This window comes from Symphalangus syndactylus, chromosome 14 (genome assembly GCF_028878055.3).
Source record: "Symphalangus syndactylus isolate Jambi chromosome 14, NHGRI_mSymSyn1-v2.1_pri, whole genome shotgun sequence".
Taxonomy (NCBI): Eukaryota; Metazoa; Chordata; class Mammalia; order Primates; family Hylobatidae; genus Symphalangus; species Symphalangus syndactylus.
Window position 1 is genome coordinate 86,958,700 of NC_072436.2, and position 17,208 is coordinate 86,975,907.

General features: G+C 42.7%; 2 protein-coding genes across 4 annotated transcripts in view; one reads left to right on the forward strand and one right to left on the reverse strand.

Moving 5' to 3' along the window:
* The window catches only part of ASB3 (ankyrin repeat and SOCS box containing 3), a 273,478-nt gene that overhangs the window by 25,135 nt on the left and 231,135 nt on the right, over window positions 1–17,208 (forward strand). The window lies entirely within an intron of this gene.
* Window positions 15,582–17,208, reverse strand: part of ERLEC1 (endoplasmic reticulum lectin 1) — a 31,284-nt gene continuing 29,657 nt past the window's right edge. For all 3 annotated transcript variants that reach the window (XM_055240440.2, XM_055240443.2, XM_055240442.2), the window contains one exon: window positions 15,582–16,489. In XM_055240440.2, coding sequence (XP_055096415.1) covers window positions 16,418–16,489 — 72 coding nt within the window. In that variant the 3' untranslated portion in view covers window positions 15,582–16,417. The remainder of the gene's footprint in view (window positions 16,490–17,208) is intronic.

Here is a 17,208-nt window from a genome sequence, read left to right on the forward strand (position 1 = left end):
CCTAAATATTATTTTCGTAGCTATTGTAAATTGGATTTTTTTTTTCTTTTATTTTCTTTTTTGAGACAGGGTCTTGCTCTATTGCTTAGGCTGGAGTGCAGTGGCACAGTCATGCAGCCTTGACCTCCTGGGCGTAAGCAATCTTCCCACCTCAGCCTCCGAAGTGGCTGGGACTACAGGTACACGCCACCATGCCCAGCTAATTTTTATTTTTTATTTTGTAGAGTGGAGTCTCACTGTGTTGCCCAGGCTGGACTTGAACTTTCAGGCTCAAGTAATTCTCCCACCTCGGCCTCCCAAAGTGCTGGGATTACAGGCGTGAGCCGTTGCTCCTGGCCTGGATTGTTTTCTTAATTTCTTTTTGGAATAGTTTGTTAGTGTATAGAAATGCCATTGGTTTTTCTATGTTGGATTTTGTATCCTGTATCTTTACTGAATTCATTTATTAGTTTTGAAAATTTTTGATGGAGTCTTTAGCATTTTCCATATAAGATCATGTTGTCTGCAAACAGACAATTTAACTTCTTATTTTCCAATTTGCATCCCTTTTATTTCTTTCCCTTGCCTAATTTCTCTGGCTAGGACTTTCAGTACTATTGCAACCAGACGTTTTTATAGATATTTGTATCAGTTAGCTGTGGCTAAGTTGTGCTGTGGTAATAAGCAATTTCAAACCAATTTCAGTGGCTTGCCACAACAAAAATTTCTTTCTTACACATTGACTGTGTAAGACCGTGACTCTGCCCCATTCTGGGATCCACACTGAAGACATAGTTTTCTGTGCCATGCCAATCTAGGGCAGAAGGAAAAAGTAGTGGCTCTTACAGACTTATAGTCAAAAGTGGCACGTATCAATCCACTCACATTTCATTGAACAAAGCAAGTCAAATGGCCAAGCATGATTTCAGTGTGTGGGAAATAGAAATCTTCTCATAGTGTGGACACTGAAAGAACACAGCAATGGGTTGGAATGTATAATTCTTTTTTTTTTTTTTTTTTGAGACAGTCTTGCTCTGTCACCCAGGCTAGAGTGCAGTGGCGCGATCTCGGCTCACTGCAACCTCCACCTCCTGGGTTCAAGTGATTCTCCTATCTCAGCCTCCCGAGTAGCTGGGATTACAGGCATTCGCCACCACGCCTGGCTAATTTTTGTATTTTTAATAGAGATGGGGTTTCACCATGTTGGCCAGGCTGGTCTCAAACTCCTGACCTCAGGTGATCCACTGGCCTTGGACTCCCGAAGTGCTGGGATTACAGGCTTGAGCCACTGCACCCGGCCTGGAATCTATAATTCTTTCAGAGGGTAGGGCAGAAACTATTTGGAACAATAATACAATTTACTGCAGTATGATCTCATCATTCAGTTCTCAGTATTCTCTAATTTGCATCATAATTTTTTTTCATTTGATCCATAAATTATTTAGAAGTGATTCTCTTCATTTCTGAAAGAGTATCTTTCATTTATTGATTTCCAATGTAATGAGATTATGGCCAGACAGTGAGATCTATATGATTCCAATCCTTGAAAATTACTTGAGATTTGCTTTATGCTTCAGTATATCGACAGTTTGTGCAGGTGATCTGAGTGTGCTTGAGAAAAACATGCTATTTTCTAATTATTGGCTAAAATGTTCTCTGTATGTCATGTAGTTCAATCCTATTGATTGTGTAATTCTTTTTTGGAGGGTTGAGGGATGGTAGCAAATAACCTATTGGTTTTGTGCCCCACCCACTGATTGTATAATTCAAATATATATTATTACTGATATATTTTTGTCTCATTGATAAGCTGTCAATTCCTGAGAGAGAGAGAGAGAGACAGCAGCAAAAGTGCTTATGTGTAGAAAGTAGTCCACTTGCATGCAGTGTGCAAAGCCTTATATAGAAGAGTCTACAGAGAGAGGAGAGAACCTCAATGAACTGCTGGATTGTTAAAGCAGAGATCTGTTAGGGAGTATCTAAGGCAGCATTGTTTACAATTTTTCAATAAGGAAGATTGTTGGTCAGACGCAGTTACTCACGCCTGTAATCCCAACACTTTGGGAGGCCAACGTGGGAGGATGGCTTGAGCCCAGGAGTTCGAGACTAGTCTGGGCAATATGGTAAGACCCTGTCTCTCCAGAAAAAAAAAAAAAAAAAGAAGAAGCCAAGCATGGTGGTGCACACCTGTGGTCCCAGCTACTTGGGAGGCTGAGGTGGGGAGATGGCTTGAGCCCAGACGGTTGAGGCTGCAGTGAGCTGTGATTGTACCAGTGCACTCCAGTGTGGGTGACAGAGCTAGACCCTGCCTCAAAAAGAAAAAAAAACAAGATTGTTGTTACTTAAAATTTATTCCTGAACTTTATTACTATATAAACGTGCATGTGTACACAGTTGTAATCAGAACGTACATATATTACATTCTCTTCTGTTGAAATCACATCATCTAACTTTTGAAGAGCAGATTCATTTTATGAATACAATTCTAATTACTCCCCAACCGCTGTGTGTTCAAGGAAAGTAATGTGGAGGGAGACTCCATCAAGGCAACCTAGCAAATTAGAAATGGAGCTGGGGCTGAGCACAGTGGCTCACGCCTATAATTCCAGCGCTTTGGGAGGCCAAGGCTGGAGAATCACTTGAGCCTGGGCAACATAGTGAGACCCCATCTCTAAAAATATATATATATATAAAATAAAAAGAAACAGGGCCAGGTGCCATGGCTCACATCTGTAATTCCAGCACTTTAGGAGGCTGAGGAGGGTGGATCACCTGAGGTCAGGAGTTGGAGACCAGCCTGGTCAACATGGCAAAACCCCATCTCTACTAAAAGCCCCTGCTTTCAAGGCCACCCTTGTCATTCACAGATCAGTGGCAACATAGAAAGTAATATGGATGAAGGCTGCAATAGGATCTTTCAGTCTCTCAGACAGACACACACTTTTTCTCCTATATTCACTAAAGGCATTTTTTTTTTCCATTAATGCAAGATGACCATGGTTCTCTTAAAACAGACTTCTCTCACTGTTCTCCTACCGCAGTTGAGGAAAAAATCCAAGTCAATGAAGACATTAAGGCCTTGGCCGGGTGCGGTGGCTCACGCCTGTAATCCCAGCACTTTGGGAGGCCCAGGCAGGTGGATCACCTGAGGTCAGGAGTTAAGAGACCAGCCTGGCCAACATGGTGAAACCCCGTCTGTGCTAAAAATACAAAAATCAGCCGGTGTGGTGGTGTGCCTGTAATCCCAGCTACTCAGGAGGCTGAGGCAGGAGAATCCCTTGAACCTGGAAGGTGCGGGTTGCAGTGAGCCAAGATCACACCACTGCACTCTAGCCTGGGCAACAGGGCAAGACTCTGTCTCGAAAACAACAACAAAAAACAAACAAAAAAGACATTAAGGTCTTGTGGAATGGTGAGAGGAGTGGCAGGCAAGCTCCTGGGAAAAGACTTGCCTTTGTCAGGGTTCCAGGCTTTAGAGAGGTCAGGCCTAGACTTAGTTTGGAAACATGGGCAAAGCAGCCAAGCTCCAGCACTGGGAAGACTCTGCCTTAGCAGATGACCAGAGCATGTGCTCCCACATGCACCAATCCAGCTGCACCAGCCCAAATGCGGTGAAGGGCAGGAGAGGCGAAGTCACTTCCAGGAATAGCAGACAGTGACCATTTGAAGCTGGATGGGGTAATCTCGAGGGGGTAGAGAAGGGAAAGGGGAACAGAAAGATTGAAAAATAGCTTTTCATTCACTCCTGCATCCCTAGAGAAAGATCTGTAAATTGAGAAGCAGGTGCTGGCAGTAATTACGATAATACTCAGCCTTCTGCTTTCAACTTTGTTTAAATGCTAATGACACTCACTTTTCTATTTCCAGTCCTGATCTTTCCCTTCACTCCATGCTGGTCTATCAAGTTCCCTATTTGACATTTCCACTTGTGTGTCTAATAGGCATCCCAAAATGTAACATGTGCAAAACAACCCTTGACTCAACTCTGTTCTCTACCACACGAACTCCTCTTACCGTTTTATCATCTCGGTAAACAGCACTGCAGTAACCCAGCTGCACAGCTCAATTTGGTGTCCTTGACTCTTTTCTTTCTCTTGCACACCATATCCAACCTATTGACAAATCCTGAATTATTTTAAAAATAGACTCTAAATCCAACAATTTCTCACCTCTTCCGTCCCCACCCGACTAGCCCATGTCCCCATCATATTTTACCTGGAAAATTAAACCAACCTCATCGTTTTCCCGCTTCCAGTCCTTCTCTCCTACAGTCTCTTTCCCCTGTAATAGTGATCCTTTTAAGGTAAATCATATATGTCACTCTCCTGCTTATAGACTTCCAGTAGCTTTCTGTCCCACTTAGAACAAAATCTGAGGTTCTTGCCATGGCCTGTGTAGCCGGAATGAACTGGTCCCTGGTTTCCTCTCTGTCTCTGTTTACTTTCATTCATACCCTGCCCAATGTGCCCAGGCTGCAGAGACTTTCTGGCTGTTTTTCACATGCCCCATTTTTGTCCCCATGTCAGAGAATTCCCCTAGAAATATTTCCATCTGGAATGGTCTTCCCCGGTGGCCTTTCCTGGTCCACATACTCGGTGCCACTTTCCATTCTGCCACTGCCTATCTATCTATCCCTCTACCTTACATGATTTCCTTCCTAGTTCTGATGATTTCCTAATATTATGTTATTGTATTAGTCTGCTCAGGTGGGCGTAACACAGTAATACCACATACTGCATGGCTTAAACAACGGAAATCAATTTTCTCATGGTTCTGTAAGTTGGAAGTCCAAGGTGCTGTCAGGTTTGGTTTCTGGTGAGGGACTCTCTGGCTTTTAGATGGCCACCTTCTTTCTTTGTCCTTACATGGCAGAGAGGAAGAGAGGAAGCCAGCTGTTTGGTGTCTTTTCTTATAAAGGGCACAAATCTCATCATAAGGGCCTCACTCTTATGACCTCATTTAACCTTGATTATTTCCTGGAAGGACTCTGTCTTCAAATATTGTCACAGTTGCATTTAGGGCTTTGCTGTAGGAATTTGGAGTGGGACACAGTTCAGTCTACAAGTTACACTTTACTGTTTACTGGCTGTCTCCCCACTAGAATACAGCTCGAATGGAGCAAAGACTGTCTGTTTTGTTTAGCACCATACCCCTAGTACCTATCAGTCCTTGTCCCTTGTTGGCTTTCTGTGAATAATTGTTGAATAAATGGATCAATAAATGAATGGATGGATGAAGTGATCCATGGAAGTGATGTCAGCCGAAATCAGTATCTGGCTGGCTTATAATTTCCTCATGTTTATTTTTTGTGTGACTCTCTATTTTCCCGGGATGATTTTTAGCAGGACTTTAATGAAAGGGGACCTGGGTCCTGACTTAGGACTGCAAGGCCCTCTTCCTGACTGTTTACTCAGTTAAGGGAACCATCATCCAGCTCAGAGGGCATCTTTTCCCAGGGACAACCCTGGCTGCCCAGGAGCTGCCAGACAACCTGCATTCATTATCATTGGAATTCCTTGGCTCATTATACTGCCTGAAGTCATTGAAGACTAAATAAAACTCTTCAGCGACCACAAAAGAATTTAAGGAAAAAAGGGACAACTGGTTCTTGCAAAGAGAGGAGAGGGGGTACCAATTATTTTAAAGCATAAGACAATTTGAATAAAGGTGGATATTGAGGGAAATGTTACTTTCCACAAGAGATAGTTTAATAGACAATCGCTTTAGGTCTAATGCCTTTGAGATTATTTTTATTTTTTGAGACAGAATCTCAGTCTGTTGCCTAGGCTGGAATTCAGTGGCATGATCCCAGTTCACTGCAGCCTCGACCTCTGGGGCTCAAGCAAACCTTCTGCCTCAGCCTCCTGAGTAGCTGGGACCACAGATGTGTACCACCACCTCTGGCTAATTTTTGTATTTTTTTGTAGAGATGGAGTTTTGCCATGTTGCTCAGACTGGTCTCAAACTCCTGAGCTCAAGTCATCTGTCCACCTTGGCCTCCCAAAGTGCTGGGATTACAGGCAGGAGCCACTGCATCTGGCTGCCTTTGCAATTAATTTTACCGAAGGGAAAATAATCATTTAGTTGCATATGGACAAATTAGTGAATTTTCCTTCTTCTCATCCCAATAAACACTTTTTTTTTTTTTATACGTACACTTGGCTGATGCCAAGTTCAGTTCACTTTGTTTCTCTGAGTTCTGTTTATGTAAAGGTTTGCCCTTTTGACATCTTCCTGATCTTTCAGCGGCCTTGTAGCATGCTAATGAGTGGAAGATCTCTCAATGGACTCTCAGTGTGGGAATCTGAATTTTCATGCAAAGCCTGATGTTTTGCAAAATGTCGCTTGTTCAGGTGCCAGATAGACCTTTTTTACAAAGCTAAGCAGTTCACAAAGAGTGCTTTATGCCTGTCTTCTGAGGCCAATGTACTAGGACAAGTTTCATAACCTGTGTAAATGCCTCAGTTATGTCACATTAGCAAGGGCTTGTGAAAGCTTGTTGATCATTTGTTTGGCTTTAGCAACAATGTTTGTCAAAGAAATTTTAAAAACTAGTTTTATTAATATTGCTTGAAAGAGAAGACAGAATTACATTTTGCGAAGAGGCCATGAAAACAGCCACTTTTTATGGAAGAGTTCAGAGTGCCTCAGAATTGGAATGCTTTCAGTTCATGGAGGTGGGTGGATATGCCACAGAGGAGGGAGACATAGACACTGTACTCTTGTTAGTTTGGAGAAGCAACATATGAGATTGTGAGCAATCAGTGAAAGGCAGCAAAAAATTGATTACATGATGCCATGTGGAATCCAAGAGAAAAGGAACACAGATGAAACAAAACAATAAAAATGTTCCTTTTTCTTTCCCAACTATTGTAAAACTGAAGAACATATTTTTTTTCCCCTCAAAGCACCAAACACTGAAAAATAAGGAGTGTTGAGAGTGAACAGAGGGATTAGTTTAAAAAAAAAAAAGTAATAGGGAAAATTGGAGTAGTTGAGAAAGATTTTATAAGGTGTGGGTTAAGAGAAGATGAGGGTTCATTCATTTATTCAGCAAATGTTTGTTGAGGGTCACTTTTATTCATAGTCTGAGGAGAAACAAAAATAAAATGCATTCTTTACTCCAAAACAGAAAGCCATACATAAAAGATGAAGGAATTGGGCCGGGCGCGGTGGCTCACGCTTGTAATCCCAGCACTTTGGGAGGCCGAGGCGGGCGGATCACGAGGTCAGGAGATCGAGACCCCGGTGAAACCCCGTCTCTACTAAAAATACAAAAAATTAGCCGGGCGTGGTGGCGGGCGCCTGTAGTCCCAGCTACTCAGAGAGGCTGAGGCAGGAGAATGGCGTGAACCCGGGAGGCAGAGCTTGCAGTGAGCCGAGATTGCGCCACTGCACTCCAGCCTGGGCGACAGAGCGAGACTCCGTCTCAAAAAAAAAAAAAAAAAAAAAAAAAGATGAAGGAATTGTCATTCTGTCATTTAAATCATAAACATAATCTGGATCTAGATAATTGGCATTGCGCTTGCATTGTTTACCATCACCAAAAGATTATCAAAGAAGAGAGGGTTTGGCATGTAACCTAGCCAGAATTCCCAATGTGACATTTTAATCTTACTCATGAATTATTTGCCAGATTTTTGAATTGCGTTAGCATAATAAAAATAACATATGGGAGAAATGAGTGTCATATGTTGCCAGGACAAAATTAATCGCTGTACTCATTTTACAGAGAATTTTCCTGAGCCCTTCCATGTGTTCTCTCAGGTGGCAGATGACAGTAGAGAATGTTGCATGAGGCAGAAGACATTTCTGCGAAGCAAAAGCAGTATGGAGCCGGGCGCGGTGGCTCACGCCTGTAATCCCAGCACTTTGGGAGGCCGAGGCGGGCGGATCACGAGGTCAGGAGATCGAGACCATCCTGGCTAACACGGTGAAACCCCGTCTCTACTAAAAATACAAAAAATTAGCCGGGCGAGGTGGCGGGCGCCTGTAGTCCCAGCTACTTGGGAGGCTGAGGCAGGAGAATGGCGTGAACCCCGGGGGCAGAGCCTGCAGTGAGCCGAGATCGCGCCACTGCACTCTAGCCTAGGTGATAGCAAGACTCCATCTCAAAAAAAAAAAAAAAAAAAAAAAAAAAAGCAGTATGGTGCTCATTTATATTTGATCTTAGCCGAAAGGCTGAGAAGCGATATGGCATACATTTATAAACATAGACTGAATTGGTTCAAATGCTGACTCAGCCACATGGAGTAGTTAGTTCAACATTTTTTTTTTTTTTTTTTTTTTGAGAAGGAGTCTCGCTCTGTCCCCCAGGCTGGAGTGCTGGAGTGCAGTGGCGCGATCTCAGCTCACTGCAAGCTCCGCCTCCCGGGTTCACGCCACGCCATTCTCCTGCCTCAGCCTCTCCGAATAGCTGGGATTACAGGCGCCCGCCACCATGCCCGGCTAATTTTTTATATTTTTAGTAGAGATGGGGTTTCACCGTGGTCTCGATCTCCTGACCTCGTGATCCGCCCGCCTCGGCCTCCCAAAGTGCTGGGATTACAAGCGTGAGCCACCGCGCCCAGCCTACTTTTTTTTTTTTTTTTGAGACAGTCTTGCTCTGTCACCCAGGCTGGAGTGCAGTGGCACGATCTTGGCTCACTGCAATCTCCGCCTCCCGGGTTCAAGCGATTCTCCTGCCCCAGCCTCCTGAACAGCTGGGACTATAGGCACCCGCCACCATGCCTGGCTAATTTTTGTATTTTTAGTAGAGACGGGTTTTCACCATGTTGGCCAGGATAGTCTGGACCTCTTGACTTCCTGATCTGCCCGCCTCTGCCTCCCAAAGTGCTGGGATTACAGGCGTGAGCCAAAGCGCCCAGCCTCAACATTTTTTTTTTTTTTTAGAGACAGGGTCTTACTCTGTCACCCAGGCTGGAGTGCAGTGGTACAATCCTGGCTCACTGCAGCCTCTATCTCCTGGGTTTAAGCAATCCTGTAGCCTCAGGCTCCAGAGGAACTGCCACCACCAGGTGCGCACCACCACACCCAGCTAATTTTGTAATCTTTGTAGAGATGGGGTCTTGCTATGTTGGCCAGGCTGGTTTTGAACTCCTGGGCTCAAGCAATCCTCCTGCATGGGCCTCCTAAAATGCTAAGATTACAGGCGAGAGCCACCACAGCTGGCCACACTGCTGGACTTTTAAGTAAATTTATTTTTTAATATATATTTATAAAATAAAAGTTACATTTGTACTTGAGGAAAATATACAGGAAGCTATGTTGTATTTTTTCTTAAATTCAAGGCAAAGCACAATTCTTTCTATCAAAAGGTCCTAGAAGGCTGGGCACCTGCAATCCTACCACTATGGGAGGCTGAGGCAGGAGGATTGCTTGAAGCCAGGAGTTCAAAACTAACCTGACCAACATAGCAAGACCCCCTCTCTATAAAAAAACATTTAAAAAGTATCTATTTCAAGGATACTAGCAAAAATGTGAAATGATATGCAAAGATTATTATTTAGTGTGGCATTGTCTGTAGTGGCAAAGGATTGAAAAAAAAATACATTTGAAACACATAATGTAGTATGCGATTACATGTGAGATCTTTAGCACTATTTTAGTTTCACAAACATCTTTGGTAATTGAGTTGGTTACTGTTTCCAAAAGTCCTGCTCGATTTACTTGCTTTAGGTGAAGATTTTTTGTTTCAAATGTAAAAAATACTAAAATGCTTAAAAATTTACAAATAGCGGCCGGACACGGTGGCTCACGCCTGTAATCCTAGCACTTTGGGAGGCAGGGGTGGGCAGATCGCCTGAGGTCAGGAGTTTGAGACCAGCCTAACTAACATGATGAAACCCCGTCTCTACTAAAAATACAAAATTAGCCTGGCATGATGGTGCATGCCTGTAATCCCAGCTACTCCAGAGGCTGAGGCAGGAGAATCACTTGAACCCGGGAGGTGGAGGTTGCGGCAAGCGAGATCAGGCCATTGCACTCCAACCGGGGCAAAAAGAGCAAAACTCTGTCTCAAAAAAAAAAAAAAATTACAAATAACTGTGGATGCAAGATACTTCAAGCTCTGTATTTTATTTGTTAATAATTTTGCTCTTCTTTCCACTTTAATTTTGAGACTGTCAGGCTTGCCTTTATTTTCTCCACATATTAAAAAGTGGAATTCTAGTAGTCTTCAAACTGTAGGCTCTAATGGCTGCTAACCAGGAAAACATGCCATTCTTCCCTATAACTGTAAAAAAGACATTACTGTGTTATTTCTTTTTTTCTTTTTCTTTTTTTTTTCTCTTTTTGAGATGTAGTTTCGCTCTTGTTGCCCAGGCTGGAGTGCAATGGCCCGATCTCAGCTTATCGCAACCTCTGCCTCCCAGGTTCAAGCAATTCTCCTGCCCAGCCTCCCAAGTAGCTGGGATTATAGGCATGCACCACCATGCCCGGCTAATTTTTTATTTTTAATAGAGATGGAGTTTCGCCATGTTGGTCAGGCCGGTCTCGAACTCCCAACCTCAGGTGATCCGCCTGCCTCGGCCTCCCAAAGTTCTAGGATTATAGGCATGAGCCACTGTGCCCAGCAGAAGGCATTACTGTATTATTTCTAAAAGAGAAGTCTTGCAAGATCTGAGAACCTCAGTGATTAGAACTATGGCTGGTGAAAGTCACCTTTTAACCTCCACATCATAATTCTGATTGGTTATCTACCTGATAAGGTAAAATCTTTTTTTTTTTTTTGCTCTGTCGCCCAGGCTGGAGTGCAGTGGCATGATCTCAGCTCACTGCAACCTCTGCCTCCCAGGTTCAAGTGATTCTCCTGCCTCAGTCCCCCGAGTAGCTGGGACTACATGCGTGCACCACCATGCCTGGCTAATTTTTGTTATTTTTAGTAGAGACGGGGTTTCACTATGTTGGCCAGGCTGGTCTCGAACTCCTGACCTCAAGTGATTGGCCTACCTTGGCCTCCCGAAGTGCTGGGATTACAGGTGTGAGCCACTGCACCCGGACAAGATATGATCTTAAGGCTTAAATTTAGATTAACAATTCCATTTTCTGAAAGGTAATTAATTTAGTCTATGATCCTGTAACAGGATAAAAGTGAAAAATAAAGAAGGGTATCCCCATCGTCTCCTCCAAACGTGTAACACTGACTCTTAGGATGCTTTATGACATAAGACCTTCGGATTTATGAATTATTGTGTGTACCACATATTATGTATTAGTGAGGCTTAACATCTTTCACAGATGAAAAACTAATAGAATTTCTAATATGTTCTTCCTACAACCCAATGGATCATCTTGCCTGCTTGCTGAAACCACGTTTGAGACTATCAGCATATGAGATAAAAAATGCTCTTGAGTGTGCAGTGGGTTCCTTACCTCCCTTGCTAAACAAGTGAGAAAAAGAGAGCCAGCATGGGGACACCCATCTTGAGTTCCCAAGAGGCTGCAGCTGGAGGATGGCTTGAGCCCACGAGTTCTGGGCCTTAGTGTGCTATGGCAATGGGGTGGTCTGCATGAAGGCTGGCTTCAATATTGTGACCTCCTGGGAGCCAGGGACCACCAGATTGCTCAATAAGGGTGAATCAGCCCAGGTCAGAAAGGAAGCAGGTCAACAAAAACAACAACAACAACAACAAAAAAAAGAAAAAGAAATGGATTTTCTTCTAAGCCATGCCACCATGGCAAGCACTGGTAATAAAATTGCCCAACACTAGGAAGAGTTTGAAATCATTCTAGGAGGGCAGCGTGGTGGTGCACGCCTGCAGTCCCAACTACTTGGGAAGCTGAGGGTGGAAGATTGCTTGAGCAGAGGAGTTTGAGGCTGCAGTGAGCTGGGATTGCACCACTGTACTCCAGCGTGTGCAAAAGAGTGAGACACTGCCTCTAAAAAATAACATGAAACAAAAAATAGAATCATTCTAGGGTAGCTGATATGTATTTTCATTTGAAGCTCTGATTGCAAAACCTAATTATTCAAAATTTAGTCTTAGCTTTATTTTCTTGTTTAGCTTAAGTCCTTTAATGCCAGATCTTTGGCGCTGCTGGGTCAATAATTTGGCCTGATCATGTACTAGGTTTAGGTACATAAACCTTACGTACTTAAGTATTGTCAGAAACCAGGTTAGGTCTTTGGGTAGCAGACTGATTGAAAAGGATAGTTCATAGGGGATAGTACACAAAACATAACTATTCAATTTTGAGAAAGTTTGTTGCCAGTGTCCCTTTAATCAAGGATTATAAACTAGGGGCCAGTGCAGTGGCTCACCCCTGTAATCCCAGCACTTTGGGAGGCAAAGGCGGGAGGATCGCTTGAGCTCAAAAGTTCGAGACCAGCCTGGGCAACGTAGGGAGACCTTGTCTCTACAAAAATTTAAAAATTAGCCAAGTGTGGTGGTGCATGCCTGTAGTCCCACCTACTCAGGAGGCAGAGGCAGGAGGATCCCTTGAGGCCAAGAGGTCGAGGCTGCAGTGAGCCATGACCATACCACTTCATTCCAGCCTGGGGAACAGAGTGAGACCGTCTCTCAAATAAGTAAACAAACAAACAAATTAGGGCTGGGCTACAAGCCCCACCTAGTAGCCTCTCAAAGAGGTAAAATTTTAAAAAGCAGAAACAAAACAAAACAAAACAAAACCCCAACAAAAGTTTCCATGTCACAACCTTCTTGTAAAGATAAACTACTAATTATTTCCCTGAAACCCTCACCTGGAGACAGGAGGGCTTAGTAAAGTCCCCATCAGCAATTCTCAATCACTGGAGAATTTATTTAACAAAGAAAATCACTTGCTATGTTTATTTAAAACACAGATTCTTAGGCCCTGTCTTAAGAACCTGGTTGGCCGGGAGCAGTGGCTCATGCCTGTAATCCCAGCACTTTGGGAGGCCAAGGTGGGCGGATCACGAGGTCAGGAGTTTGGGACCAGCCTGACCAACATGATGAAACCCCATCTCTACTAAAAATACAAAAATTAGCTGGACGTGGTGGCACACGCCTTAATCCCAGCTACTCAGGAGCCTGAGGCAGGAAAATTGTTTGAACCCGGGAAGCGGAGGTTGCAGTGAGCCAAGATCACGCCACTGTACTCCAGCCTGGGTGACAGAGTGAGACTCCATCTCAAAAAAAAAATCTGGTTTAGGGATGGGATAGCACCGGCTTTAATAGAGACAAGACAGACTTCTCAAAATGCATTGCCATATTATAGCTGAGCCATTTCCCTTCCCTATTAGCAATTCAGCCTGCTTATACAGAATGATTGTATGATTGTATCACAGAGTTAGCAGCAAGTAAGCTGGAGAGCAAATGAGACTTCAAAGACTACTGATAGGGGCCTCAAGATTTAAAACAGATATGGAGATACCTGGACTAGCCCCTACCCTCAAAGAAGTTTGAGCTATGTTAGTCAAGACAGAGAATTATTTTTTTTGTCGAGACTGGGTCTCACCATGTCACCCAGTCTGGAATGCAGTGGCTATTCACAGGTGCCACAGTGCACTACAGCCTTAAACTCCTGGGCTCAAGCCATCTTCCAGCGTCAGCCTGAGTAGCTAGGTGTATACTCAACTAGAAGGCTGACTCGTTCTTATAAAATCTTTTTTATTTTGAAATAATTAATTCTGTTTTTAAGAATCTTCCCTCGTAAACTATTCCAGTACAGTTTTTGAAAGATCATTTTTCCCCCTCTTCTAAGAGAGAGTTTGTTCTAAATATTATCAACGTATTTTCTGGCACTGACCTAATTTTTAACTCCCTCCCCTATCACCTATACTAAATATGAGGGTAATTATGTTATTTTACTCATTGATATAATAAATAGGATTCTGTAATTCATTAAAGAAATGAATTCTGGCCTGGTGTGATGGCTCATGCCTGTAATCCCAGCACTTATGGGAGGCCAAGGAAAGCAGATTACTTGAGGTCAGGGGTTTGAGACCAGCCTGGCCAACATGGCGAAACTCCATCTACACAAAAATACAAAAACTAGCCGGGCATGGTGGCATACGTCTGTAATCCCAGCTACTCAGGAGGCTGAGACAAGAGAATCGCTTGAACCCAGGAGGCAGAGGTTGTGGTGAGCTGAGATTGCACCACTGCACCTCAGCCTGGTCGTCACAGCGAGACTCCATCTCAAAAAAAAGTATTTTATGGCTTTGATCTTCTTAACAGGAGACAGATGCAATAAAAGGAAGTTAACACATACTGGTATCAAGTACTGGACAAGACTTTTTACACACAGTAAAATTCATGCACTGATATAACCACTTTATGAAGTAAATAAGTATTCTCTCCACAAAAGAGGAAGAGAGGCTCAAAGACGTTCGCTGACATGTCTAGGATCACATAGCTAGTATGTGGTACAGTAAGAAATGTCGTGTTTGTCTCAGGTTCTTGACACACAGTTCCTAAACCCTTAGAACTTCCCAGGTGATGGGAGTGTCTTGTTACTTTTAAGGAGCCCTTTTTGATCACCCTATCTCTATCTGGATATAATTTATGCTGGATAGAGTTTATGCTAATGAGGTTACTTAGGTGGAGCCCCTAGATAGCCTCAGGATGGGGCTGCTCACTACAAAGACCAAGTGATGGATTAGCTGGTTGGAACTTTCAGCCCCACCTACTGACCTTGGGGAAAGAAACGGGGAGAGGGGTCTGAAAATCAAACTATAAACTCTCTTGGGATCTGATGAGCTTCTAGGTTCCTGAACCTAGTGCTGGGGGAGTGGCACGCCCAGAGGAAGCCTAGAAGGTCTGCAGGCACCCCCTTGCCTCCCACCCCCACCATACCTTGCCTTAGGCAGCTCTTCCATCTGGCCATTCCTGAGTTGTATCCTTTATGATAAACTGGTAAACATAAGTAAAGTGTTTCCTTTAATTCTGTGAGGCATTCTAGCAAATTATTAAACCCGAGAAGGGAGTCATGGAACCCCTGATTTATAGCTGGTTGGCCAAAAGTACTAGATGCCCAGACTTGCAATTGGCATCTGAAGTAAGTGGAAGCAGTGTTGTGCAACTGAGCCCTTTACTTGTGGGGTCTGATGTCAACTCCAAGTAGACAAGTGTCAGAATTGAACTGAATTGTAGGACACCCAGCTGGTGTCAGAAAATTGGTTGGCGTGAGGAAGAAACACCACACATTTTGGTGACCTAGTGTTCTGTGCTGTATTGGGTATAAGTGTTTGGTTTTTCCTATCTTGTACATAGTAAGTTAAAGAGAGGATTTTGCACTGGTCTTGTTGGCGTGTGCCTGGTAGTCCCAGCTATTTGGGAGGCTGAGGTGGGAAAACTGCTTGAGCCCACGGGTTCAGAGCAGCCTGAGCAGCCCCATCTCTGGGTAGAGAGAGAGAGAGAAAAAAAAAAAGGATTTTGACCTAGGTCTGAATTCAAAGTTCATGCTCTTTCTCTATGTGCTGCTTCCTACTAAAATCTATAAATAACCCTAAAATAGTCAATTATATTAGTCTTTTCTTAAACTATCTTTGGCCAGAACTACTAAAAAGGAGGAAAAGACTTTTATGGCCCTTTTCTGTTCTTGTTCAGATATATATGTTTAAAATGTGTACAACAGGATAATGAAAAAAATAAAGGAATTTAATAATCTGCCACTGATTACATGACAACACTGCTTGTGGACATTTTATTCACTTTAAAATAAATATTGTGCTGTAAACTGTTCAGAAGTGAAATCCATATTACAGTAGGCAAGTATAAGGGATAGACAGCACAGTGTTTTGTTAGAGTAAACCATTCTGAGTCTCAGAAGCATCACCAACAGTCTACATCAGATAGATACTGAGAGTAAACATACTCATAAGAAGAAAAAAGAAATAGATAAAAGTTCTGAGAGAGAAGCAACCTATTATAAATAAGAGTTTCTTGAGATTAACAAGGGTGAGGACAACTCCCATGTGAGCCTCTGCCATGTGCCCAATTTCTAGTTTAACAACTTGCAGAGAGCAGTTGCTATATAAAAATCTGTTGAAAGGATTTCAGGCACGAGAATTTACATATTTTACATGGTCTCTCATTTACACCTATCAATTTCTTTCATGATCTTTACTTCATTAGCTACTTACATATACTATAATTTACATAATAAATCTATTATTTAAAAACTTTCAATAGGTACAACAATTATGACATTTGATTAGGCTGGACTCTAACTTGCTTGGATGAGATTTATTTTGGAATCACAGTATCCAAGCAAAGAAAAACAATCAATTTGTAAGACACAACAAAAATGAAAAAAAGCAAGACAAATGTCTGCCTTAGAAGTTTATCAATAACCTCTTATATACACATATATATTCACAAAGTGGTTGAGAGTCATTTTATACCATCCTTTAGAAGAGGTCCAATGGCTGAGAACTCTATAATGAGACACGGTGGGACAGAAATTATCATGACTTTCAATGATCTTTTCTTTCCCCTAACTTTAATATCCTTTAGTTAGGGAGAGAAAGAAGTCCATTTTCATCTGCTGTATCTAAGATTTTACAGATCACTGGAGATTCAACCTAAAGAAGAACAACAAAGCCATTAAAAAGTTGCTAAGCTGAATACTTTTCAGTACTATTCTGCTGAATGGATACATGTAGTTATATTTGCTAGAAGCATGAGTCCTTGTTTTAGATAAACATCCAACATTATTTCTACAAATTAAGCTTCTTGAAAAACAACTTTTAGTCATCCATAACAGAATATGAGATAGGTGGTGAAAATATTTTTAAACAAGCGGGGGAGGGAAAAGGAACAAAGGACAGGAGTAGGAGAGGAATACATAGCTCTTATACAACAAAAATGATAGAACATTATGGCAAAATAATTAAGTGTATTTAAAACAAAAGGTAAAGAAAAATGTAACCCAAAGATGGAACAGATGTTGAAATTATCAAATGTTATAATAAGTATAATAAACATGATGAAGAAAACATGTATGACCAGATAGGAAATTTCAGTAGAGATAAAAAAGAACCAAGTGGAGGCTGGGTGCGGTGGCTCATGCCTGTAATCCCAGCATTCTGGGAGGCCGAGACGGGCGGATCACGAGGGCAGAAGATCGAGACCACCCTGGCTAACACGGTGAAACCTTGTCTCTACTAAAAATACAAAAAATTAGCCAGGCGTGGTGGCACATGACTGTAGTCCCAGCTACTGGGGAGGCTGAAGCAGGAGAATCAGTTGAACCCGGGAGGCGGAGATTGCAATAAGCCGAGATTGTGCCACTGCACTCCAG